Below are 25,778 nucleotides of genomic sequence, written 5' to 3'. Positions count from 1 at the left end.
AACCTCGGCCCAGATTTAGATGACTCAGCATTTAGTGACTGGTTCCTGAGGTTAAAGATTTCTGCCTTTCTGCCTTGATGCCTGAATGCCTGAACCTTGAGGGGTTCCACTGTTCCACTGCATCTCCTTCACCACTTTAACTTCTACTTCTACCACTTCACAACTTCTACTTCAACTCGGCTTGACTAAATGGAGTTGGGCACCTTCATTGACCCCCTGTTGTTCATTCTGGGGTTTGTCTTCAGCATCCTGTCACAGCTTCTATCCTATCTCCTCTCCTTGCTGGGCTTCCTGGTCTCCCCCTTAATATACATCGCCCATGGTCTACTCTCCATAGCATTGTGGCCCTTGCGCCTACTGCTCAAATTCGAGGTACGAATCTGCACCGATTGCATCGTTAATATTCGATTTGTATCCTATTTGATATATTTTTCTATCCTGATTAACTGACCTATCACCAGGCCTTCATTCTTTTCACCAGTGGGGCCGTGTTCACTGGATTCGTCGTAGGGTTATGCCTTTATCTCACTGGCGATGCTTTGACGCAACTCCTGCACTTATACCCTTTGCCTCAATCATCTGATTCCACGGAGCTCGTCCCTCCGAAGGAAGAGCCTTATGACTGGGAAGCCAAGATCAAGGACGAGCGCTTCATGTCCTCGACGATCCTGGAGGAAGAAGAGACTAGTCAGGTCTCGGAATGATGTACATGAATAGAAGATTTTACGGCATATACAGAGCACCATATTTTTACTTTCGTGAATTTACAGGAGTAAAATATTTATCAGTGAAGTGGTATTGAGACGATTGTATATAGGAGATTATACGTACCACATTTCCCCTGCAAGGCGTGGCTTTCCTATTCTAGGCACCGCCACTTTGATGAAGGCGCTCAGAATCAGTATTACTGTATAGACTTCAGTCCGGGCTCAGAGCACTGGGCAACTCAGAGCAGATTACATGATATGTTAGTAAGGCTCTACGTACCTCTAAATGACTAATGACTATTCATTGATTGCCTAGGGATTACTCAGAGACAAGTCAGAGGCCTCTATTGAGCACCCAGTCTATAAGCGCCCGATGGCGTAAGGGAGACAGGTTTCCCGGTGCCAGGCAAAGTTAGTTGGGGTCTGCCGCACTCGATGTGGCTATACGGCGCCGTTGTGCATGTCTTTTCTATATTTCAGGTTTGACATTCATCTTTATGGAGCTTGGATACTAGATGTATTGCTTCGTGCGAGGAAGCGTCTGCATAGCTATTCACTCTTTAGATGGGCCTCAACAGTCAAAAGAACCTTGATTGGAAGACCACGCTCAATTATTTCCGAAAACTTAGTGGATAGGGCATACCGCCTCCAACAAGCACTTTTGAGCAATGGGGATCACCAATCGCACTCAGCGGCAGCAGCAAGATTCTCGGTACAAATAATCAACAGATATTTTCCAGTTCCATCACAAAGCGCTCTACTTCCTGGAGAGGAAATCCAGGAGAGCGTCCAAGACAAATATAGCATCCAGTAAGCTCTGATATGTATGTCAGCCTGGCAGGTAGTGGATACTGCCCGATGATAGGACACTTATGTTGAACCAGGGTTCGTTCTTCTACGAAATTTACTGTAGTACCGTACTGCTGAGGCTTTTGCGCAAATGTGAGCCAGTTCTGGCTGTCCTGCAGCTCGCCATTATTACCATTTTGGGAAGCTGGGTACGGTCGGGCTTCTGCCGGATGCTCGGAAGTATTGACCAGGAAGACGCCCTTTTCTTTAAGATACCCTTCCACGCCATATCAATCGAACCAAGCATCCTGCATCTCATGAGCGAACTGCTGATTATCCGATGCAACCAAATGGTCTGGAGGGAAATACAGCCATATCTATCATTTTGATTCCAAAGCAAATGGTGAGATATATGGGAGAGAGAATCACCCCGAGTTATGGGCGAAAACGAGAATCTTCCAGGCTGGGTACTTTTTGAGCAACTTGGTTTCCAATCCGATCACCTTTCCTAGAAAGGTAGTGAGTTGCCCTCCATCTACTTGAACATTAGCTTATTCTATACAGAATTCCAGTGGAGTGGTCCAATTCATTGGCGGAGTCGACCCTGATGTGGAAATACCTTTTATTGCTGCAGAAGAAGATACTGGGCCTATTGCTAGAGCCCTTGTGCTTGAGTCAGCTGCAAAGGAAGTTATCGGTTATAGAGCCCGCATAACGCTGCGCGACCTCATTCAAACCTTCTCGCAGGTGACCGGTATGAAAGCTGAAGCCGTCGTGCTACCCAAGGGGGAGTCAGTTGTTCTATTTCCCACTGAACTACAGCGGGAACTCGACGACAACTGGGCGTATTGGAAGGAGTTTGGATACTACGGAGCAATCCAGCTGTCGTAAATCCTCAGGATGTGAGTGTCATGCCATACTGTCTGAGGGCATTTACGCTAACATACATAGTTGAAACATACGCCCAAGCTCGATAGCGTAGCGGACTACTTTACAAAGCAAGACTGGTCCAACATCATTGGCTCGTAAGGGCTGAGATCATTTGACAGCAATCTGCTTTGTGATCTAATTAATTTGTGGAAGTGGCGGTCTAAAGTGTCTTTGAAGGTGTATCGATGCAGGGTTGTTGGCAGATTAGGGTGTGCTAAGGTAGCCAAAAGATAGTGCAAGCAATTACTCATTACTTAAAAGCCAAGATCTTACAGCGGAAATCCAGTACATATGCGGGTTCCAAGGTTTATTGCGTGGCATACTAGTAGTAGCACTACTTGAAGCAGTCTACGTGACATGGACCCATGGCCATCCGTACCATCAAATTGTTACTCACAGTCGACAATATCTCTAGAAATGGGATTTCCCAGGGATATATCATAAATTCATAATGTGTAGGTGTGGCTGTGGCTGTATACAGACAATGTTCACGTGACCTGTGGTAAACAGGGGCGGCGGTGGCCGCGGCGGATTGGATCGTACATAACCTTGTAACAACGTGGAGTGAACGACTAAATTCATCGGAAATTGATTTTCCATCTTTTCTTTCCTTTCAGATGGCAAGAGGAACCCACTCTACTCTGGTTGAAGCTGCCAGTTAACACCAAAGTGACGCGTATCTCCCACTTGGTCATTCCCATTTGCAACCCCGGGAAACAACATCCCGTCATCTACCCTCTCTATCAACTTCATCACATCGCCGCACTTTCTTTTGATCAAACTTTCCGACGACAAAATGGCCTCGGAAAACTCGGAGGACGCCATGATGGCGGCAGCCATCAAAGCTTCTCTCGAAGAAGCGAAGAAGCAATCATCCCAAGATCGCGTCGTGGACTTGACGAAAGAGTCCGATGACGAGCCCGATGTGCAGGTCGTCTTTCCAAAATCAAACTCGGTCGTCGGCTCAGATACTGACAATGAAGCCGACGCCGCGGAAGGTGAATCCGATCTCAATCGTGCCATCGCACTATCACTAGCCGACACATCACCTCAGGTCAACAAATCTCCAAAAAAGTCGCCTCAGCGTCAGGACACAGATGCTCAAGGTTCTTCCAGCAATCAACCAACGACCCAGGGAATATTTGGGCTCGACCGCAAGCAAATGGAAGAAGAACGTCTCATGCGCCTGAGCAAACGCAAGGCTTCGGAAGTCGAGGCATCACCTGAGCGTCTGCCAAAGGCTGCTAGAATTTCCCCTTCACCTGGATTTGAAGTTCTAGGTTCCCATCACACATCTACGGCTACATCATCTCAGACTGCCTCTGATAGAAAGGGCAATCGTCCGGTGAACCGAAATCCGAGGCTGGGTTCGCCAGGCTATGAAGTCGTCAATGTCAAATACTTCTCGCCAAAACCCGAGACTCAACCTGCGCCGACTCAACCTGCTCCGACTCAACCCACAACGACTGCCGACGTTCAGCGCAACGCGCCCTCAATGGTCAACTTCCGGCCCCCATCCGGAGCAGGAATTCAGTGGCCATCCGGGATAGTGAAAAAAACGCGCCTGGCTAACTCCCCACGCAAGCACGACGATATCTCGATCGAAGAAGTGCTCCAAAAAGATGACTTGGAACTTGCCGTTCTCAGTTCATTTTTGTGGGATATGGAATGGATTTTGGGGAAACTAAACACAAAAGAAACTAGGATTCTGCTTGTTGTTCACGCCGCAAATGAAGAGGTAAGCAAGCCAAACCAGCTCCCCTTTCCAGCGAAACTAAGGGGAAATTATTGACCTTGCAAATAGCGGCCTGCTTATGAGGCAGACGCTGCAACTGTTCCCAATCTCCGATTTTGTTTCCCTTCCCTGGATGGCCAGATCAATATCATGCATTCCAAATTGATGCTACTTTTCCACTCGGAGTATCTTCGAATCGTCGTTCCCACTGCCAATCTGATTCAAGTTGACTGGGGAGCGCACAGCGTGATGGAAAATGTCAGTTACTACCCCAGAAAAAAGAAGCCTCGTCAGATACTAACAAAATAGACTGTTTTTATCATCGATCTACCTTTGAAAGCGAAGACAACCGGTGCGAAGAGCTCATCCGGTGACACCAACGACGAAACCTACACACAATTTTACAACGATCTCGTCATTTTTCTCAAAGCCAGCTCATATCCACAGGGTGTTATTGAAAAAGTGGCTAAGTTTGACTTTACCAAAACTGCCCGATACGCTTTTGTACATTCAATGTGAGTTACTCGGCTATGTCATCTGTTCTCGGAGGTTAACTTTTCTAATTTCAATCTCTCGCAGCGGCGGATCCCACACTGCTGAAACTTGGAGATGGACAGGGTACACGGGGCTAGGCCGCGCTGTGTCGAATTTAGGCTTACGCACCCAATCGCCCGTCAACGTTGACTTCATAGTAAGTTACAATATCTGTCGGGGCACATGCTTGAAAAGCGAACTTTCTAACTTGGGTCAATAGACTTCTTCTCTTGGTGCGCTTAACGAAGATCTTCTTCGCGGCATTTATCTCGCTTGCAAGGGTAAAAACAACACCCTCTCCCTTTTTTATGATTTTATTCGATACTGACTAAGCCCTCTCAGGTGATGATGGAAGCACGGACTATCAATTCCGCAACACCAAGCCAGCGGCCAAAGCGACGAGTCCCTTACGAGGGCCATGCGAGGAATGGCAAGACCGGTTCCGAGTCTACTTCCCCTCCCAAGAAACCGTGAAGGCTGTAGCTCGAGCTGCAGGCCGTCGACCACAGGATATTGGGGGAACAGTTTGCTTCGGTTCGAAGTACTGGAATAGTCCTAAATTGCCAAAGCGAGTCTTGAAGGATTGTCAGAGCCAGCGTGATGTTCTTATGCATAACAAGGTTTGTTGGCCCCCATTTCTGGCCTCGGATCTCATCTATCTATCCTCGGGAATGGAACTTCTTGCTCTGATATTGACACACTACTAATCTTACTCGTCTTAGATTGCTTTTGTCAGACCCTCGGAATCTATTACACTCCCAGATGGCTCTGAGTGCAGAGGATGGGCTTATGTCGGAAGTGCCAATCTCTCGGAATCTGCCTGGTAAGTGGGAAGAAGCGTGGCTGAAATATCATGGAATATCTTTTTTTATTTTCTTGGGCTCTCAGATCTCACTGACATCTTTTTTCTAGGGGTCGGCTTGTTAAGGACCGTGCTACCGGCGAACCAAAACTCAATTGTCGGAACTGGGAATGTGGCGTTTTGGTTCCGGTTACTAGCGAAACATCAACCACCACCAAAGCAAAGGCTGCTTCGAACAGCTTGGAGTCTGGTTCTGAACATCGCGAGCTCAGTCTGTTCAATGGTACAATTCCTGTCCCGATGAAACTTCCCGCTGAGAGCCTGCGGGCTGAGCGGGAGCCGTGGTTCTTCATGGGCTGAGCTGGACTAAGAGCATTTTGTTGGACTTACCTTGTAAGAGGAGATGATATTGACATGGTATTTGAATGGAAAGTTTGTATTATCTCTTTGAGTGTGTGTGTTTAGCCCAATTTTGAAGCTCTAAGAAAGCAATTTGTTTATGACCAATCATTCAGCCCCAGCACATCATCCCCAGGACCCAATGGAGGCCGACTAGCCGCCATATTACACTGCCTAAAAAGACGAACTGCATCCTCCTTGAACGAACCCACAATAGAGTGCATCACGCCATGATTATTTAATAGCACCAGATCCCCCTCTTTCCAATCATGCGCATAAACAAACTGCGGTTCAATCGCTCTTCTCTGTAATCTGTACAGCACTTCTCTCACCTTATCCAGATCGTCAAGAACGTCACCATTCTCGAGATGAATTTTTCGCACGCAGGTTGGATAGACCATCATTGCGAGCTGATTTGTGATGGGATTCTTCCACGCCATTGGGTATGTTTTTATCTTCGATTCTAGAGATCTGGCGTCTTTATACAAGGCTAGCCTCCGTGGATTTGTATGAATCTAATTCATACAAGCGGGTGACTTGTGGAATCTCATCCCAGCTAGACTGTCTACTCTCGGTTTGTCTAATGCGATTTAATCTGGACTATTTACCCCAGGTAACATATCTACACAATCTAATCGCGATGATGCGGTCGAGATCTCTCCCAAAGGGGAGGTGGGTGAATTTCCGAGCCCACCCGCTCCGGCTCCGTTGCATAGATCTATAAGAATGCAATAACGATAGGACAGAATAAAAGATGCAATTTCAACAGAACAAATTTCAGAGTATCTCCATATCTATTTTTGATTTTCTTCTCAACTCTCACTATCCAAGATGTCAGAGCCCACAGACCTAAAATTCAAAATCCTCCCTGATGAAATCAGACAAGCTCAGCAATCGGCGCCGAAATCCAACTCCCCCCCGGAATGACCATTCTGGAGCCAGAAAACTTGACAGAAACAGACAAAACGACTCTCCAGAAAGCCCTCTTTGAAAACCAAGTAATCGTAATCCGAAAACAAAAAGGCATCGACGCCACCGTCCTCCCAAAACTCGCAAAGATCTTCGACAAAGGTGCATCCGACATCCACTCCGCCGGCGAAAAAGCCGTCAGTGATCCAAAAAAATCCTCTCCGCATATAAAGCCGGGAGACATCCTAAAACTCCGCAAGTTGGTATTATTGGGTCTGGGAAGTTTCACGATTATGAAGGGTTGAAGGAGATTGAGGTTGTTCACTTGGTGATTATTCCAAAGATTATGTTTTCGATGGCAAGATTGAAATTGGACAACATGTAATGTATGATGCTAACCCACCCCTTTTTTATCAGGACCATACCCTATCCCATGAATCCCCTCTCACTGAAGAAGAGCTCGACAATGGGTACAACCGACCATACAGATGGCACATGGACACACCGTTTTACGAGCACTTACCTGGCGAAGTGACCATCTTGCACTCAATCCGCAGTCCAAATTTGCCCGACCAAAAGATCAAGTTCCCAGATGGGCAAGAGAAGCAGATTGGAGCTGGAGCTACAGCTTGTGAGTAGAACGTCCAATATTTTTCAGATTGTTTCATATCTTCCAACACGGGGCTGACAGACTGAAAAACAATACAGTTTTCTCAGGCGCTCGGGCATTCGCTCTTTCGAGCCCTGATGAGCAGGAATTTGCTCTGAATACCACCGTCACATATGCGCCTCAGGCATATGAATATATCATGCAGTGCAAGGCCTCTGAGGATGGCCTTACTATTCCCACTATGGGGCGTGAAGTGGCCGTTGAGAAATTGTCGGATTGGAGCTGGGATAAAGTGGCTGAACACCCTGTAAGTGCTCACCTCTTGGAGATTCAATGCTATCAAATTGAAATTCACAGTGTAACTAACCATTCCTATTCCCATCCTATGTAGATGGTCTGGAGAAACCCGTTAAACCCAGAAAGACCCTTCCTCCAAGTCCACGGCTGCTGCGTCTACAAACTGAGCACCCGAAACCCAAAAACTGGAGAAATCACGATCATGGACGACGTGAGACAAGTCAGAAATAAGATCTACAGCATGCAGCGCAAGATTTACGCAGCAGAGAAAATCTACGCGCATCGCTGGGAAGAAGGTGATTTGGTCATATTCCATAATCGGGGTGTTATGCATAGTATTACTGGACAGTTGGCTAAGTACAAAGAGGAAGAGGATAAGAGGAGTATGCTTTGGCAGTGTACGATGACGAGTACGAGTGCGCCGAAGCCATTTCGGGAGTTTGAGGGGGTAAATGATACGGGGTATGTGAAGGTCTCAAATTGAGTGCCTACACAACAGATTTTTGCTGGTGGATTTGGTTTGCTTTTCTGATTTAGTGCTCACTCTCTTCTAAGCTGCTTGTGCTCACTAATCAGATCTCAGCATGGCCTTCATCTTAGTGATAATGTCACTAGTAGTGGACATATAAGGTTAATTATGATAAACTGAGCAGACGGATTTATAACACCTATCCCCCCCTAAATCAATTTCTGCAGGCTTCTTAGACCATTTCAATCTAAAAGAGTGCCTTTGAGATTTAAAGTAAAGTGCATCCCATAAGAACAGATCATAGTCGGAATATATGTGGCTCGGCTCATCCTCAGGCTTGCAAGAGCTGGACATAGCAGGGAAATCCACACCCCTATTAGCGCAGCTATTCAGTGCCAGCAAAGTACTAACAACTCCTCAGCCCCTCCTAGCTAAACCTAGATAAAGCGTGATTGGTTTCTTTATTATGGCTGGTCCCTTGGGACCCGCACTTGAGTACTCTTTTGCGGATGAGAACCTAGGATTGGCTGAATAAATGGCTATGCAAATATCAATTCCGCCTTGGGCTAGAATGTCGATCCTAGCTCCAGGTGTCCTGTTATTAAGCAGGGGCATCGAGTGACGTGTCAATCCCATTGTATCCATTTCCCTGAAGATACGCGTGTGCTGCCGAATCACAAGGTCCCATTTGCATTTTCGAAATCGGAAGTCAATTTAGAAACAGCTGAACCCCTCCTTTTCACCCAACGAAATAAATTTCAATTCAATTCAGTTACGGGATGGCCAGTCACACCCCGGACTTTTTCTTCGCTCCCACATGGGACTACCCACCACCGCCAACCGGGCCCATCAAACTAGGCAATCTGATTACTTCGCTGCAGAAACCCGAACAGCCCCTCTTTACTGCAGCCTTGCCGACCGAGTCTGGGATATTTTCAACTGATAAGAAGGATGTCACCTTCTCGAGCGAGCGCATGCGGGCGGGGAAATTTGGAATCCTCACACAATTTCTTTCGGTCCTCGGGTTTGGAATTGATGTCGAGGGAGGATTAGAAAAATGGTTCGTATTGTGTTATTTATCGCCCCCGTGGAATCCGCAATTGTTTTTTGATGCGCACCCGCACCCGCACCCCATATAAATTCATTGTGGAAGAGAGAAAGTCCTAATTTTATACAGTGACGAGGAGACCCTCCGCTTCGAGACCATCACCACCACACAATTTGTGCCCCGGCCCACTTATATCCAGGAGGAATGCATCGATTCATCACCTGTGGTGCAGAGATGGTTGGAGCGATCTCGCTACAGGAAGCCGCTGTACCTCATCGTTGGGTTGAAGGTTGTCCACGGGGCAAAGAGGGGTCACTCGCAGACAGGGCGGGGGATCAGCGGTAATATCGAAGCCACAGTGGATGGGACGGTTTGGAGTGGTGGCGTAGTTCCTATATCAGGGGGACCGAAGGCTGAACTCACACACTCGAGGAAGAATGGTGTCCACTGGGAAGATGGTGGGGATTTTGTCCTAGCGTTCCGCGTGAGGAAGATCAAGGTAGCGAGGAAGACGAATGAGGTGCGGGAGGCCATGGATTTTAAGAAGGGCGCTATGCTGGGTAATGAGCCCGAGGTGGTGGAAGAACCTAAGCCAATTCTCATCTTTGAGGAGGAAGAGCTGGTTGTTCACGATGGCGATGGGGATTGGACAAGAATGCAACTGATAGAAGGGGACGAGCTGGTAACGGTCGGTGTGCCACGATCGGGCGGTACAGAAAGTCCTTAATGGATAGTTACTGTCGAAGTATATCCCGCAATGTGTAGTTAATAAAGTCCTGATCCTTGCCAAAAAGGTTATCTGAATACAGATTCAAGGCAATGAAATGGTAATCATCGCGGGCTCGAGACTCCAGGCTTTTCTCAGCGATCTTCCGAAGGACGGCTTTCATTTTTGACTGCCGTTTCAACAGGTGTGCATTCTCAAGAATATACAAACGGGCATATTGTAGTAGGAAACCCGCAATACTGACCGCGATGGGTGTGGCATACGATGTCCCCGATTTATGTTTGAGCCCGGATGGGGGATCGCAGTACCGCATTGGCCAAGCGGACTCGACTGCCTCGCCAACTGTGGCCAGGTTAAGTACATCCGCAAGGGCTGTAGGGCTGAAAGGCGATCGATTCCCGTTCGCATCGGTTGAATTAATACAGATCACATTCTCATCGCGTGCCGGATAGGCCCTGTCTAGGTTGGCCCCGCTGTTCGAAGCAGCAGCAAAGAGAAGGACGTGGGCGGAGTATGCGTTGTGAATAGCACGCTCCAGCTCTTCGTAGCCTTCGACATCCCGGGATCGAAACCCAAATGACATAGAAACGATATCAACCTTCCATTCATTAACCGCATAGTCGAGGGCCTGTGCGAGGTCAGTGAAGTTCCATGAAGAGAACTGACTAGTATTACCTTGGCAATGACACCAGGGCCAACCGGCTTCCCGTCGGATATCTTTGCAATATAGATTTCTGCATCAGGGCAATATTCCAGCAGCAAGCTCGTGGTAAAAGTCCCATGTCCATTGTAATCGTCGACCAAGTGAGGAAATTTCTCGTTGGTCCAATTGAATCGACCCTTGATTTGCTCAACGCATGCATCCACATCTGGGTGAGTCTGATCGACCCCAGTATCGAAAATAGCAATTCTCACTGGAGTTTTGGGTGGTCGTGTGATGTACCTCTCGTAAACATCCTTGAACCTTCGACGCCAGTTCCGGTAATTCATACACCTGTTTTAGGTATCCTGACTTTTAGCTAGACATTTAGCCGGGGAGATCAATGAGATGGACTTACGCTTCCACTGAATGCTCTTCGGATGTTGTTTCATCGTCAAAGAAATCCATGCTTGCATAGTGAACCGGAACCGAATTCCCTGGTTGGGGCACAGTCATAATAGAAGAAATAGTGTGAAAATTCGGCATCGCCGGCAATGCGACAAAACCTTGAAGAAATGGTGAAGAACTCCGCTGTTGCTGACATTGATCCTTATAATCATGGGTTGATAAAAGCCCATTTGATTGCCTAAATGGCATTTGTATGAGAGTTTCAGAAGAATGAGCAGGGGCTTGGTGATTTTGAATGGCCTGGCCCCAACTGGCAAGGTCTAGACCCTGCGCAATAACATCCAATTGGTCAAGGGGAATGTAGCTGAATGCCTGGCTTAACTCATCTTCCAAAGGGCCAACAATCTCATGGTAAATTGTTGATTTCAATGTGTGATCACTCAACCGGGCGCCATTGTTATCCTCCCACACTTTAGGGTCCAGGCATTTTTTCACGGCGTAGTGAAATTGAGAATTCTCCGGGATCTCATTTTTGCATTGTTCAAAAACCAACTCCGCATCGATAGATCTCGTCCGATCATTTAAGAGCACACCGTACTTCTCGGCTAAATCTTCAAACGGCGTTGCGAGATATAATTCCATTAAGACAATCCCCAGTGTCACCAGATGTGGGCACTGGTGGACCATAATATCATCGGGGTCTAGATCGTTGGAATCGAAATCGTCTGGATCAAAATCATCTGGATCCAAGACAGGATTGCCTTGAGAAGGAACTGTGTCATTCGTTGCTAGCTCGGTTTGGAGAAAGGGCTTGAGAGGAATCGCCGACGAGGTCGTATGGAAGAACAAGATATTCGATGGACCCCATGATGGCGTAAGCCAGGGAGTCTCGTGAAGATACAGAACAGCATACCCGAGCATCACGGCCAGGATACGTTTTGTTTTGTCGGTTAGAGATCTATACTGACCTTGGATGAAATGCTGCAATGATACCGGTTCCTTAGTTTCATCCACTGTAAAGGAACATTTTTCGGATCGTAACTTCCACAGCCGTCCATCCTCCCCGACTCTCAATTTCAGGCGATCAAAAGGCTGCCTCTTTCTAATGGGCTCACATAGATTCTTGATCTTCATGGCGGGGATCCTCGGGCTTCGCACGCCTTTGTCGGTTTGCCCAAAGTTGATTCCGGCACTCTTGGCAAAACACACATCTGCTTCATGCCATTGCTCTTGCATATTTGATAGAAATATGTCAAATCCGCAATCGTGATCTCGCTCTTTCTCAGTCTTCTGGGAATTTCGAAAGGTGCCCAGACAAAGTCGAACATTAAAGTCATGCATAGGCTGACATGTACAGTCCTTTGACTCCACCAGGGCTCGGAAAAGCGACTGGGAAGCATTCAAAACCACGTATGAAGGATCTCCTCTGGCTTTTGCTCTGCTGGGCATATCTTCTCGGGCCCACAGGCTAGGGTCGTCGGGGTATTGGCTCTTAATGCCATCTTCCCAATTTTCGAAGAATTCAATCATCTCCTCCTGCTTCCCAGGATCCTCTGCAAGCTCAACCAATTGCGTTATGCGCTGCAAGTCAATAAAACCGCTCTCGCGTTGTGTCTGGCTCCATATGTCGGCTAGAGTCGCAAGTCGAGGGTAAACAGTGGTCGGGAGCACCAGTCGCGTTTCCAAAATATTCACGGTGACAGTCGCCTCGAGTCGAAGCAGGATGTTCGTGATCAGGCTGTTATCATCTGCGACGAATGCTTTGATGCGACTGATGTGATCGTGGATCATTAGGCAATGAGCCATTACGCTGCTGTAGAAGTGCTTGGACTCTCGGGTAGCGCCATGTTTGCGGAGATATTTGGCGATCTCACGAAACATCTCCGACACCTGCAGCAACAATCCCACATTTTTACTGACGGTCATGATCCCTCCGATTTCCCAGGCTCACTGGCAGAAGTGCGGGGAGTTTGGAGAGGGAGTGATACGCCATGCTGGTCTATGCCCTATGGAGGAGACCCCCCCGCTTACGTGGGTCGGGCCGGTGTTGCCCCTCTCGTTCCAGCCTCACATCGTTCCCTTCTCAATAATTTAATCATTTTGGCCTCGGTCAATCGAATGCATAATTCCATTTTCTTCGGAAGGCCACAGTTATCAGCATGACACTAGAGCCTGGCAATGTCCCATCGATTGCAGATGTGGCAGGCCAGTGCCTCACTCGTTTCCAGCAATGCTTGCAGCAGTCGGCATTGATTTCATCTCAGGAGACGGCCCTAGTGGAGGACCAACTTGCCAGATTTTCTCTCTGGGCTGCCGGTATTGGCGTTTTTGTTGGAGGGCGCGCTTCTCTGGATCACCGTCTAAGGGAAGCACAGGAGGTGCATGACGTGATTACCGGGCTTTTGGAAACACTAGAGGATCAAGTCGAAGCCTGTTAGTTGAACAAATATCACGCGGAAATGACGAATGAAACATACTGAGTTATATGGTAGGGTCGGACGCTTTGGGTTCAATCAAGAGACCTCCAATATCGGAATTGGAGACTACTCCCGAACCCGAAAGAAAAGCGATACCACGGCTGAGACGCGCCGTTGCTGTTCAAATAGCGCTCCTTCATAGACTGTCAAACACGATTCGAAGAGCAAGCAGTGAGACGCAACATGCCAAAGTGTCTATAGCATCTATAATTCGGGATGAGGAAGGCAACGATGTGGAATCGTGCCTGGAGATCGTGTTTGCAAATTATATTCGCGATAAATTCCGCAACATGGACACGAAACTCCTGGGTCGGATGGTCTCCGCGATGATCCTCCGCCGAAAAAGAATTCTATATAAGAGATCTCGTTTCAGCCACGGTGCGTTGAAAGTCCCATCGGCAACCCCTCTACCGAAAGCAACACCGCCGCCGATGACTGCGGCTCAACAGACGGCTATCTCCAACCCAGAAATTTCGTCAGCATCACCTCCAGCTCCCGCTGAGCTCCCAGAAAAATCACAGACGGGATTTAGCGCAACCACGCTAGCGGTCGAAAAATTTGTAAAGGCTTCTGCTCCTTCTACAGTTTCCGTTGCGAAGACAATAGCACTAAGCAGCCACGAAGCACTGCCGTTCCCGGTGGCGCCTCTTGGGCGAGTGAGACAGAGATACAAAAGAATGCGAAAAGCACGAGAGGAGGAGTACAGACTCTACCTCCAGTATTTGTCCGACGGATTCGCAACCCAGCAATCACCATCCAGTATTGATGGCTTGAAGAGGAAGGCAGAAGGGAATTTGAAGCAAGATCTGCATACGTATTGGGATTTATGCGTCGACGCAATTGGAGAAATAACATGTCCATTCTGCTTTTATGCTATTCCGGCGCGAGAGATGCATAATGATGCCAAGTGGAAGTAAGTCCGTCCGGCCAGCCATATCATGCCCTACGGGGTCTTTTCTTTCTTATCTACTCTGCGGCAATTCTGACGAGAAGACCTAGAGCTCATGTCAAGAATGACTTGGATGCATATGTTTGCCTCTTTGACGAATGCGACACACCAAATCAGCTATACAGCCACAATGAACAATGGCTGAAGCATATGGAAGACCATGCATTGCGCTGGCGCTGCAACTCGAAGTCTCACGGGCTACTAATTTTCCACACGCGAGATGGCTACATAGAGCACATGCGACAGGCTCATCAGGGGGCTTTCAGTGAAGTCCAGCTTCGTGTGCTGGCTGACAGGAATGCGCGAGCTGTTGATCCACTTTTCGAGTCATGTCCATTCTGTGGCTCCACCGACACTCCGCAAGGGGGCACGATAATGGAACACATTGTTGGCCATTTGAGGTTTCTTGCTCTAAAGTCACTACCACCTTACCAAGATGAAGGGTCGGAAGCTTCGGGTGGTGAGAGCGCTACCACACAAGCATCAAGGGCCCGTAACAGGAGCACGATAGACAACGATCCGGATAGATTTACCCTCTTGACCTTCGAGGATAAGGCTCCCAGCATTGAAGAAAATAGCCCGAGCGATGAATTCAGCAATCCTGGTTCGGAGCGTCTGAGCGACCTTGCCAACACATATAATAGGGCGCCGTTACCCAACCTCGAGAGCTCAGGTCCAATAGAGGAATGGGGCAACTTCAGTTATGGCCCTCCAGAAAGCAATTACCCACAAGAAAGTGAGAGGCAATTTGAATGGGGGTTTGCAACAGCTGGTCTGGAACTATACACGGATTTCGATGACCCAGTGCTTCGAGATCTGTCTAACAAACAAATTCATCCATCACCGGTCATGGATCGATCTCAACAAGAAGTCAAAACAGATGATACTGTCGACGATCATATACATATTGTGGATGACATCCAAGATGACAAAGCAGGCGTTCCGATGAATGAGACACTTCAACAGCCGTCGGCAAACTCTGACAGTGACCGGCCGTCGGACACCAATTCTGCATCAAAAGCCCATCAAGAGGGCGAAGAAAATCTGAGCCATACCGGGTCAACTAGTGAGAAGCCCTTGGGATTTATACTATCAAGACCTGTACAAGGGGAGGATCGGCCTGGGTCACCAAATTCACTCCTGCCCGTGGCAGATGCACCAGAAAGTGACGACACAAGTCCGCCACCATCGCCACTACATGGTGATCTTTCTACAGTGGGCCATAAGGATATCACTCCTATGCAACTTTCCGGGGAGGTTAGTGGAGTCTCTGATGCTCCCGCTACTCAGCCCCTCCCCGAAGCTATCCCCGGTCCAGCCCAGAACCTCGAGTCTATTCTGGTCGACAGCACACCGGTAGAACCAGTTCACAGATCACCCTTGGACGCCCCGAAACCGAAAGGGGAGATTATCGATAACACTATTTTGGATGACCTGATCTCACGACTCCTTGGTCTTGTCGATACTTCGAGTAAGAAGGGCCGTAAACGCCTATTTGGCCTCGCCAGGAATTCGACAAAAAAGAACCCCCCCTTGCATCAACGACCGCGAAATTGAAATTATATGCAACGCCTCTCGAGAATTATTTCTCTCGCAGCCTGTGCTCTTAGATCTCAATGCCCCTGTGAAGGTGGTCGGTGATATCCACGGCCAGTTCACTGACCTAATCCGCCTATTCCAGCTCTGTGGCTTCCCACCCGCGACTAACTACCTTTTCCTGGGCGACTACGTGGACCGCGGGAAAAATGGACTTGAAACCATTCTTCTCTTACTTTGTTATAAACTGAGATATCCCGAGAATTTCTTCCTTCTGCGCGGTAACCACGAATGTGCCAGCGTGACCCGGATCTACGGGTTCTACGACGAGTGCAAGCGCAGAACAACCATTAAGACATGGAAGAAATTCGTCGATGTCTTCAATTGCATGCCCATCGCTGCTCTTATTGCCAGTAAGATTTTCTGCGTGCATGGGGGCCTATCACCTTCTTTGACCGATTTGGAGGTAATTCGCCAGATTGCTCGTCCCAGTGATGTGCCGGATTTTGGTCTACTGGCCGACCTCCTTTGGAGCGATCCTGCAGATACGGAAGAGGACTGGGAGCCTAATGATCGAGGCGTGAGCTACTGTTTTGGCAAGAAAGTTATTATGAATTTTCTGCAGCGCCATGATATTGATCTGATTTGTCGAGCTCATATGGTGGTTGAAGATGGGTATGAGTTCTACCACGATCGTGTTTTAGTGACGGTTTTCTCGGCCCCAAATGTAAGTCCAGCCCCCTTGCTCTAAGATTCTTATGACATATCTATGTGATCAGAACAACTGTACCAGTGGCATTTTAGCTAACTATTTGCAGTATTGTGGGGAGTTTGACAACTGGGGAGGGATTATGTGCGTATCAGATGAATTACTCTGTAGTTTCGAGTTACTGAAGCCATTGAATTTGGGGGATGCTCCTCCTCCACTCACGACCGCCGTAGAGGAGGACCTTGGAGTCGATAAATTATTCCAGGGTGACGGTTAAGGGTTGACATACAACACTTACTTTTGAAGGGACATTATCAGACCTTGGAATCGATAGATTATTCCAGGGTGACGGTTAAGGGTTGACATACAAGACTTGCTTATGAAGGGACATTATCGGACCTTGGGATTTAGGATTGGAAATGAGAATCAAAATTCGATATGAAAAATTCAATTTCTATCTCGTTGAATCTAGATAGAGTATATACTAGTACTTTTAGGCGCTTATTTCAATGAATCTGAGCAACCAAATCGCTGCAATTGAGCCATAATGCAAAAGGCAGGATAATAACCCAGCACAACTTGCATGGCACACACACGCTCCACGTAAATGCACATTAGGTAGGGCATAGATGACAAAGAGGAAAAGAAGAGAGAGGATGTAAGAATGAAAAAAGAGACAAAGAGGAAAAGAGAGAAAAGAATGATAGTAAAAGAACACAAAGTTCAGATCAAGGATAAGGATTATTGCTTCGAATCATCCTTCTTCCCTTTGAAAAGGCCCTTCACCGATTCAACAACCAATCCAAACCCACCAAACACGTATCCTAGCCCGAAACTCCATCCCCTCACACGAACAGTGTAGATGAAGAAGTAAACAAGTATCCAGTTAATAATGACAAAGGCCAAGAAAATGCCGAAGCAGCGCCACTTGTCGTCCTCGTGGACGTTAAGATTGGCCATGTACTCCACGCCTGTCTTGTAGGGACAGTACTGGCAGTTCTCCGTAGCGGACCCGTCGACCAGGTATCCGACTTGGGCAAGGTTGTTGACAAAGTTGCCTGCGTATTCCTGGCAGGTTGAGCCGGGTGGTGGGTCGAAGTGGGTTGCTTCCAGATCAGCGCAGTCGATTTGGACGGCGGGGAGAATTGCGGAGAGAACGCCGCGGAGCCACCAGGTGACTGGGTTGACGTAGTACATCCAGTATTTCCAGAAGACGGGGTAGTCGGCGTAGGGGCGGACGATACCGTTGAACAGGTTGACCATGACGAAGAAGAATGGGAGGACGTTCGAGATGACGGTGAAGGAGGGTGCGAAGGCGCAGATCCATTGGCCCCATGAGGCTTGGAAGAGGAAGAATAGTATCGACATCAGGAAGACGTAGCCCGCTGTTGAAGAGTCGGTGGGTAGACCGACGGGGTAGTACCACAGTAGCCAGTAGACGAGGCCGGTCACGATAGCGGCGGGGATTTCGCAGACGACGTTGGCTGTGCAGAAGGCTACCCAGCCGTATATGCGGGAGGGGTATTCACGGGCTTCCCAGAGGGCGCGGTTGATGTAAAATTTGGGGACGATGGAATTCATGATGATGGGTGGGATGAGGATGATGACGAAGGTTGAGAACATGCGGTCTTGCATGCTGGCCACGGTGGTGGGTAGCATGTAGAAGGTAAAACCATTGAAGATACCGATGATGACGCTGACGAAGAGCTTTCCGTAGTAGTATGATGGATCGCGCCAGTACTGGAGAAACATGCGCTTGGTGAGAAGCTCGATTTGGAGCGGGGTTGGTGCTGCGAATTCGTGCTGCGAGCCGCCGCTCTCTTCGATGGGGAGTTTGCTGCGTTCTGTCTTGATGCGTTCAATCTCTGCGAGCATTTCGCGGTTTTCGTTAGAGGTGCGCCATTCTTCGTTCCAGTCGACTTGTTTGCCGTCACGTTGGGTTGCCTTTGCGGCTGTTTCCAGGATGAATTCAGCCACGTTCTTTGATGGTGGGCATTTGAACCCGCGATCGCCGAAGTACTTGATCACTGCTGAGCCATCTTGGCCGACGGGGCCGAAATAAAATGTGTTGCCACCGGGGTTGAGGGCGAGAATCATGTCGAATTGCTGGATCAGCATAGAAGAGGGCTGGTGAATAGTGCAGACGATAGCCTGGCCAGCTTGAGACAACTTCTTGAGGAAGCGCACGATCGAGAAAGCGGCTTGGCTGTCAAGACCACTAGTCGGCTCATCAAGGAACAGAAGAAGACTGGGTTTGGCGGCCAGCTCGACACCAATGGTGACACGCTTCTTCTGCTCGACATTCAAGGATCCGATGATGGCGTCCTGGATGTCGTCGAGCTCCAAAAGATCAATAATCCGGTTGACGTAGTCAATCTTCTCCTGTCGTGGAGTCTCACGGTCCTGTCGGAGGATGGCAGAGAATTCAAAGGCTTCACGAATGGTCGAGGTGTTGTCATGTAAATCCATTTGCTCACAGAAACCGGTTCCACGCTGGAAATCGGCTCCCAGGGCATGTCCATCGACAAGCATATCGCCCTTGACAATACCCATCTTTTGTCGTTGAGCAAGAGTGTTGAGCAGGGTAGTTTTACCAGCACCAGAGGCACCCATCAGAGCAATCATAACGCCAGGCTTGGCATATCCGTTAACCTTGTTGAGAAGCTTCCGAGTTCCATTACCGTAGGGCACAGTATACTCGACATCAGACCAAGTGAAGCATCGCTCGCTCGAAGACAATCGGTTGAATGCAGCATTGTCAGAGGAGGAAGTTGCCTCGCCGCGAGCAATGGCAGCATTGTCATTTGTGTTGGCAACCTTTTCCTCGTCATTCGACTCTCCAGCTTGAGCAGTGACCTGCTTAGCACGCTTGGATTTCTTGAAAACGAGGGCGCCACCGCCACCGCCAACGAAGGAGAGGAACTCAGCAGCCCAGATAGTGACCAGGAGATAGAGGACAGTGAAGGCAATGACAACACCGAAGTTGCGCCAAAGGTGGCTGCGAGTAAACTGGAAGTTTGCGGCCAGATATTCTTGTCCTGTCACAACAGTGCTGCCTGCCGAAGAACCAGTCAAAGCACAGCCCTGGTATCTGGGGTCGACGCCGGGGCCCTGGGGAACCAGTTGTTCAGGAGCACATTGCATGACACGATCAGAGAACTCATTAGTCAAAACTGCCTCGTAAGCGTACGAGAGGGGGTTGACATAGAAGAGCCATCCGAACCAAATCGAATCCGAAACCAGGGTTTGCTTAGGAATGACATAACCAACGAAGAGAATCAAAAGGTTAAGTGCAATACCAGCAAAGCGAACGGCGTCATCGATAGTCGGCGAGAGCGCGGCGAACATCCGATATAGCGAGGTGATGCAGAAAGTAGTGGTGTAGACGAAGAGGAAGTAGATGAAGAACTTGGACGCGGTAACATCCAAGCCAGCCATGAAGTAGACGATGATAGTGAACGGAACAACCATGCAGAAAATAGCCGGAAAATCCACCACTACTCGGGCGATCGAGACGGCAGAGGGACGGTAGAAAGCGTAGTCTTTGTGTCGGGCGACAATGCCTCTGCCCGAGACAGCGGGCATCAGTTCAGTCAATTGCAGCCAGCCGAGGAAAAGGATCGAAAAGAAGGCAGCACCTCCTCGCGAGAAAGCACCACTGGTATCCATGGATTCTCCGTAGAACAGAGATGAGACGATCAGACCGTTGGAGATGATAATGAAGTACTTGGTGTAGAGCGAAGTCTTGTCGCCCCAGAGCAGCCAGAACTCACGCTTCACACAAGCCATGACTTGGCGTGCCAGAGAGACGGTGTAGGGGGACTTCTTGGACACGGTCTTACTCTTTGACTGAGCTACAGTCGTCTGGAAGCGGCGAGTATCTTCCTGTTCTGTCTCCTCGAGGCGCTTCTCATAACTGGAAACATCGTCCGAGATGTACTTGTAGGAGCTGCTATTCTTGAACACTCGCTCAAGCTCCTCGGCCGTCTTCGGGGTGGAAGCTTCACAGCCTGGCTGGAATTGACGAGCATTCGGATCACACAAGGAAGTCAGGAAGTCGGCAGTGGTCGACTGCTCGGGGCAGTAGAATCCAAGGTCGATGAAGTATTGTCGCGCTTGGTTCGCAGGACCCTGGTAAAGCATGCGTCCCGCATCGATGACCATTACCTTGTCCATGAGTTCATAGATACTCTCACCGGCCTGGTAGAGGGTGACAAAGGTGGTGCGCTTGCTGACGTCGGTCATGATACGCAGCGACTTGGCGTAGTCGAGGGCAGTGCTGGCATCCAGACCACGGGTCGAGTTATCCCAACAGACGACTGAGGACTTGGTGGCCAGAGTCTCGGCAATACTGACACGCTTTCGCTCGCCACCAGACACACCACGGACATACTCGTTACCAACTTGAGTGTTCTTGGTGTGGCTGATACCGAACATCTTCAGCAAGGCATCAATGATAACGGGAATGCTTTCGCGATCATGCTTGCGAGTCTTGTTGATGAGCGAGAACTTCAGGGTCTGCCAGACCGTGAGCGTAGGGAAATGCTGATCATCCTCCGGGTTATAGTTGACTTCGCCACGGAAATAACGGTTCTGGTCCTCCGCCGACATACCACCATAACTGACCTCACCATCCACACCAGCAAAGGCACCGCGATCGTTCGCAATCGCCTTGAGGAAGGTAGTACATCCAGCACCAGGGCGGCCAAGAACAAGCATCATCTCACCCTCACGAACAGCACCGTTAAAATCATGAATCAGATCGCGAATGGGGGGTTTCTTGCCAACACGCAACACTGGCGCGAAGCGACAGATAACGTTATATAGATCAGGACCGAAAGTGCCAACTACCGCGTGTGGAAGGGTACGCACAAACGAGGCGCCAGTCTCAACACCCTTGACAGTCAAGTTCTTGAAAACAACGCCAATCTGCTTCGCGGGTTCTCCAGCGGTGGTACGGCGTTCCAGATGACCACCCACCAAGAAACTGCCAAGATCGAAGTCGGCATCGACCTCGGTATCAGACGAGGCCCCGTCCAGAGCCTTCTCCTCATCTTTGCGACTGGCACGGGACTTGCGACGGCTCATGCTTTTGGCAGTAGTCGAACGGGTGCGGTGCAAGCTGAGACGGGTCAATTCCCGGCGCATTTCCTCCAGGTCTTCCAAGGCACCACGGCGGGAGACCGGGTCGCCGCCCTCCTGTTCTCCCCATCGGCCTTCGACGCTAGCATGGGAAGAGAGGGTTGAACTCGTGGTGGAGGTTGGATCAATGGGGGCTTCGGTGGCGTAGTTAACATCGTTGGTGGCGGTGGATTCGTAGTGGTTTGACGACTCGTTGACCGTGGACGATTGGGTATAAGATTGAGGAGACTCCTGCTGAACGGAGTTCTGATGCGACTCCACGGCGCGATGGTCTTCCATCTTGCCGGTGAGAGAGAAACTACTCGCCAGCCTCAATTGAGTAGAGGTAGATATTAGGGGTGTATTGGGGATGGGTCTGTGAGTATATGTACAGAGTTGGCAGGGAAATGGTTGCCCAAAAGAAAAGAAAAAGAATAAGAAAAAGAGAGAGTGAGAAAGGGTAGAGCAACAATCAGAAAGAGTGGAGAGAAGGGAGAGAGCCGTTTAAGCATGGGCATGGGCGTGTTGGGAGTTTTTAACGCAACGACCTCCCATATTTCTCCCATCGCAAACGCCATTAAATCCGGACCCAAGAAGAGATCGGATTTGTAAGAAAGGATAGCCCCGTTGATCGGTAATGCAACGACTCATGACGGCTCATAATTCGACAGAAAAAAATAGGGAATCCACCACCAACTTCGAATGGAAGCTATAGTGGGGGGATATCCACCATGAGTCAAGGTGAGTCGCTGTGAACGTCTGGAATGGTCTGTGGCGGGTCTAAGCGCAATCGGCAAAAATTTTCGGTCGGAGATACCACCATCATACACCAATTTAATCCCGGCATGGAGCCGATTGCTGGTCAGCATTGAAACGAATCGATGGATTTTATTGGTTCCTCAAAAGTTTCCACCCCCCCGTGTCAGTTTCTGCGGAATCTTGAATTCCTCGTCGGGCACCAGATTGGTTCAGGATGCTCCACTTTAGGGCTCTCCATGCGGGAAAACCCCTAGGGAATATATATTCCGGTGGACGACAGATTCTGAGAGTAATGTGCCCCACTGGTCCGCGGGGGCCGCCGAGAGTTCATGAATCAGCCCAGATCCTCGGCGACTTTTAGGTCAAGGTTCTGCATGAGATCTCCGATTTCATCCCACACCGCTTAGTAGTAGGGTTAATCGAGATTTCTAATCAACAGAAATACTAATAGTAGTACGAGTACACTTCGCTTAGCTCCAAGGCTTACTAATCCTGTAAACTCAAGCACGGCATGAACTTATAGAGCGTAGGTATGGAGTACCTTGGTGTTCAATCTATCTGGATCCATAGCTTATAAATATATATCACTGGGGCAAGCATACTACTTAAACATCTGCCACTAACAGATAAGCCAATCACCGTCAAATCACACCGTTAAGCCAAGCACATGCTTGACGCACGTTCGACACTCGAGCCCCGTCAGCCCGACCGGGTAAATAGTACGAGTATGCAGCGCAGTCCCGGAGCTCCGAGCCCAGGGCTTGCAGCCTGCGGCGGGTAGCATTCCCAGACTGGAAAATGGAAGATTGAAGATTAGATACTTCGTAAAGGTAAATGAATTCTAGTAATTTTCAGATAGATGCGAAGTGAAAAATACAAAATGCTAGAAAGAAAGGGAACAGGAGCATTGGCTCCAATGCAAGATGTCTACTGTACAGAGAGCATGCCAGTCAACTCAATTTACGATGCAAGTCCATTCAAGGCTTGCGTGTAGTGCCTGCCTGGGCAATTCTTTTTTGAATCTCTTCCTTGGTGAGGATCTTCACTGCGTTGTTGGAGAAGACGTAGCTCAGACCCGACCAGAGGGTGGTGCCGGCGACCAGATATCTAGACAATTAGCACAGTACGGATGGGGAGAGAAGGACGAGAATGCGAAAACCAAAAAAAGAAAGAAAAAGAAAAAAAAAAAAAAAGACAAAAACATACAACAGCAGGGATTCGCATGTGGTCACCCACCATACTACTAACCTGCCGGCGTGTGGCTTAAGTACGGCTGAGCGGACGGGAAGCCCTGTTCTCCACACCCTATGGTCGTATGTGCTAGATTGACCACTAGAACAGACTAAACCCGCCACTGCAGCCTGAACATCCACGGCAAAATGGAAATGGATAAAGGGGGGTGATAGGAAGAGGGCAGGGAGGGGGGGGAGGGAAATAATACTCACTGGAATCCAGTCATAGCCTCGCTCAAATGCCAGGCTGTAATGATCGTCTCCGGAACCACAGGCAGGGCAATCGCACTGCCCACCAACACCAGTTGCAGCGCCGTGTTAATCTTGGAGATCTCTGTAGGCTTGACCTCCGCCGATGGCAGGGAGAAATCCCAGTATCGGGCCATGGTCTTGGGCTCCGGAAGAGAGATCCATCGGTAATAGATCGCCGACATGGCGAGACCAACATCACGACCAAGAATAATCACAGCCAACCATACTGTATGATATCAGCATCCGTCCCATCATAACATCTCAGAATCCCATCACCAGCTTTCTGTAAACTCAAGCCTGGATGCAACCCTAACCATCGAACAACCAACACTTCACTTACCAGGAAGAGACCCGTTCACCGCCAAACAGGCCACGCCAATCGTCATCAGCAGCTTATCAGCCATTGGGTCAATAATCGTCCCCACTACCGTCTGCAGCTGCCACTTCCGCGCAATCCAACCATCGACCAGATCCGTGATACCTGCATATGCAAACAGTGACAACGCAGCTGCATGGTAGTCGTGGACGAGCAGATACCCCACCACGGGCGCGGCAACTAATCGCGAGAAGGTGAGAATGTTGGGAACGGTGTAGATATTTTCATGCGATTTAGTAGCCAGCGGAATCTTGGATAAGATGCGTTTGGTGGTAGAGAGAGGCCTGTTTTTCTAGTGTTAGCAGGAGTGGCTCCCCTTTCTCAAACAGTCTTTTTTTTGGCAATGACCGACTTTTCCGAGTCCGTTTCTTTTTCATCTTTAGGTGGTTGCGATGCAGTCCATCTTTTATTAGGTGCGCAAATGGTTGTCTTCGCTGAGACGAGACTCTGGTGTCGCAAGTTCCTGGAAGCGCAGAGTTAGGACGGGAAAATACTCCAATCCATAGGGACATGACTTACCTGGTTTGAAACAGGGCCAGTCCCGGAGATCGAGTCAACGTGGAAATGCATTTGGAATGCAGTGTGTCCATGCGCAGAGACACTTGTCCTTGGGAATGGATTGGTAGCCGGTTGCCGATGCAGATTACCCGAGACCCCTGGCACGTTCGGACGGGCAGCATACGGGCAGCACCTGCAGACAACATGGTGATACAAGACAAAAGAAATAAACAAAGATGACGGCCAGTTGAGTAAACTCAATATATAATTCGAAACCAGAAAAGCAGTTGGTGAAATTCGGGGCAGCGATTCAACGCATGTCCTGGTGGTGGTGGATTGAAGATGCAGCTAGCAGCAGCGCCAACCAGTTGTTTCAGGGTATGCACGGGATCAACCCCAGGCAGAAAAGACAGGCGAAAGAGTCAAGTAGGTCCCCACAGATGTAAACATCGGCTGTCATATAGTACAGCTGTAGTGCTATGATGAGTGTCAGTGGGATTGCTGGACGTTTGGTTGGAGCGGAAGGCCTGGGGGGAATGAACGCTTACAGCCCAACAGACAAGTCCTAGACGAGTCCTCGACTGTCTTCTGAGAGAATGCAATACACTCGAAGGCTTGGAAGATCTAATGGATCTCGTGACGAGTTGCTGGAGTTGATGTCGAAATCGGCGCGGGTAATTGTTAACCCGTTCCGCTAGTCCTGGGGATGATGCGGGGGCGGTGAGGGACCCCAAGCTGTGCTTGGCAGAACAAGCACCGTGGTATACTCGTACTTCACCAACTCTACTCTTTTCCATCTGCTACCCTGATTCACCTGTACTGATCATTCTCTAGCCATGGTTCTTGGCTTCGATCCACGGATTAT

General features: G+C 49.0%; 8 protein-coding genes across 8 annotated transcripts; 5 read left to right on the top strand and 3 right to left on the bottom strand.

Annotated features, from left to right (window-relative positions):
* Positions 1-189: 189 nt before the first annotated feature.
* Positions 190-704, top strand: N7481_007361 (uncharacterized protein; the record flags this gene model as incomplete). The annotated part of the gene is made up of 2 exons (XM_057266580.1): positions 190-372; positions 462-704. 2 exons carry the CDS (start codon positions 190-192, stop codon positions 702-704), a joined length of 426 nt encoding a protein of 141 aa, XP_057120781.1.
* A 1,192-nt stretch (positions 705-1,896) lies between these two features.
* Positions 1,897-2,387, top strand: N7481_007360 (NAD(P)-binding protein; the record flags this gene model as incomplete). The annotated part of the gene is made up of 2 exons (XM_057266579.1): positions 1,897-1,899; positions 2,061-2,387. The coding sequence occupies 2 exons, from the start codon at positions 1,897-1,899 to the stop codon at positions 2,385-2,387; spliced, it is 330 nt and encodes a 109-aa protein (XP_057120780.1).
* An 835-nt stretch (positions 2,388-3,222) lies between these two features.
* On the top strand, positions 3,223-5,857 carry N7481_007359 (uncharacterized protein; the record flags this gene model as incomplete). The annotated part of the gene is made up of 8 exons (XM_057266578.1): positions 3,223-4,164; positions 4,231-4,419; positions 4,471-4,676; positions 4,741-4,852; positions 4,916-4,976; positions 5,038-5,315; positions 5,418-5,518; positions 5,608-5,857. 8 exons carry the CDS (start codon positions 3,223-3,225, stop codon positions 5,855-5,857), a joined length of 2,139 nt encoding a protein of 712 aa, XP_057120779.1.
* Positions 5,858-6,819: 962 nt separating this feature from the next.
* Positions 6,820-9,956, top strand: N7481_007358 (uncharacterized protein; the record flags this gene model as incomplete). Its single annotated transcript, XM_057266577.1, has 6 exons — positions 6,820-7,068; positions 7,223-7,436; positions 7,514-7,722; positions 7,807-8,174; positions 8,954-9,241; positions 9,359-9,956. 6 exons carry the CDS (start codon positions 6,820-6,822, stop codon positions 9,954-9,956), a joined length of 1,926 nt encoding a protein of 641 aa, XP_057120778.1.
* A 7-nt stretch (positions 9,957-9,963) lies between these two features.
* On the bottom strand, positions 9,964-12,930 carry N7481_007357 (S8/S53 family peptidase; the record flags this gene model as incomplete). The annotated part of the gene is made up of 3 exons (XM_057266576.1): positions 9,964-10,584; positions 10,632-10,950; positions 11,015-12,930. 3 exons carry the CDS (start codon positions 12,928-12,930, stop codon positions 9,964-9,966), a joined length of 2,856 nt encoding a protein of 951 aa, XP_057120777.1.
* Positions 12,931-13,163: 233 nt separating this feature from the next.
* N7481_007356 (uncharacterized protein) lies at positions 13,164-15,790 on the top strand (the record flags this gene model as incomplete). Its single annotated transcript, XM_057266575.1, has 4 exons — positions 13,164-13,437; positions 13,497-14,394; positions 14,481-15,687; positions 15,734-15,790. The coding sequence occupies 4 exons, from the start codon at positions 13,164-13,166 to the stop codon at positions 15,788-15,790; spliced, it is 2,436 nt and encodes an 811-aa protein (XP_057120776.1).
* A 1,626-nt stretch (positions 15,791-17,416) lies between these two features.
* atrF (ABC drug exporter AtrF) lies at positions 17,417-22,096 on the bottom strand (the record flags this gene model as incomplete). The annotated part of the gene is made up of 1 exon (XM_057266574.1): positions 17,417-22,096. One exon carries the CDS (start codon positions 22,094-22,096, stop codon positions 17,417-17,419), a length of 4,680 nt encoding a protein of 1,559 aa, XP_057120775.1.
* Positions 22,097-23,532: 1,436 nt separating this feature from the next.
* On the bottom strand, positions 23,533-25,005 carry N7481_007354 (cardiolipin synthase; the record flags this gene model as incomplete). The annotated part of the gene is made up of 5 exons (XM_057266573.1): positions 23,533-23,662; positions 24,001-24,265; positions 24,380-24,699; positions 24,768-24,878; positions 24,935-25,005. 5 exons carry the CDS (start codon positions 25,003-25,005, stop codon positions 23,533-23,535), a joined length of 897 nt encoding a protein of 298 aa, XP_057120774.1.
* Positions 25,006-25,778: the final 773 nt, after the last annotated feature.

The sequence above is a fragment of the Penicillium waksmanii genome (genome assembly GCF_028829765.1).
Source record: "Penicillium waksmanii strain IBT 27052 chromosome Unknown utg000007l:1.0-4314555.0:1.0-4317578.0, whole genome shotgun sequence".
NCBI classification, from domain to species: Eukaryota; Fungi; Ascomycota; class Eurotiomycetes; order Eurotiales; family Aspergillaceae; genus Penicillium; species Penicillium waksmanii.
Note: the sequence above shows the minus strand (reverse complement) of the source record. Positions and strands in the feature narration are given on the sequence as shown.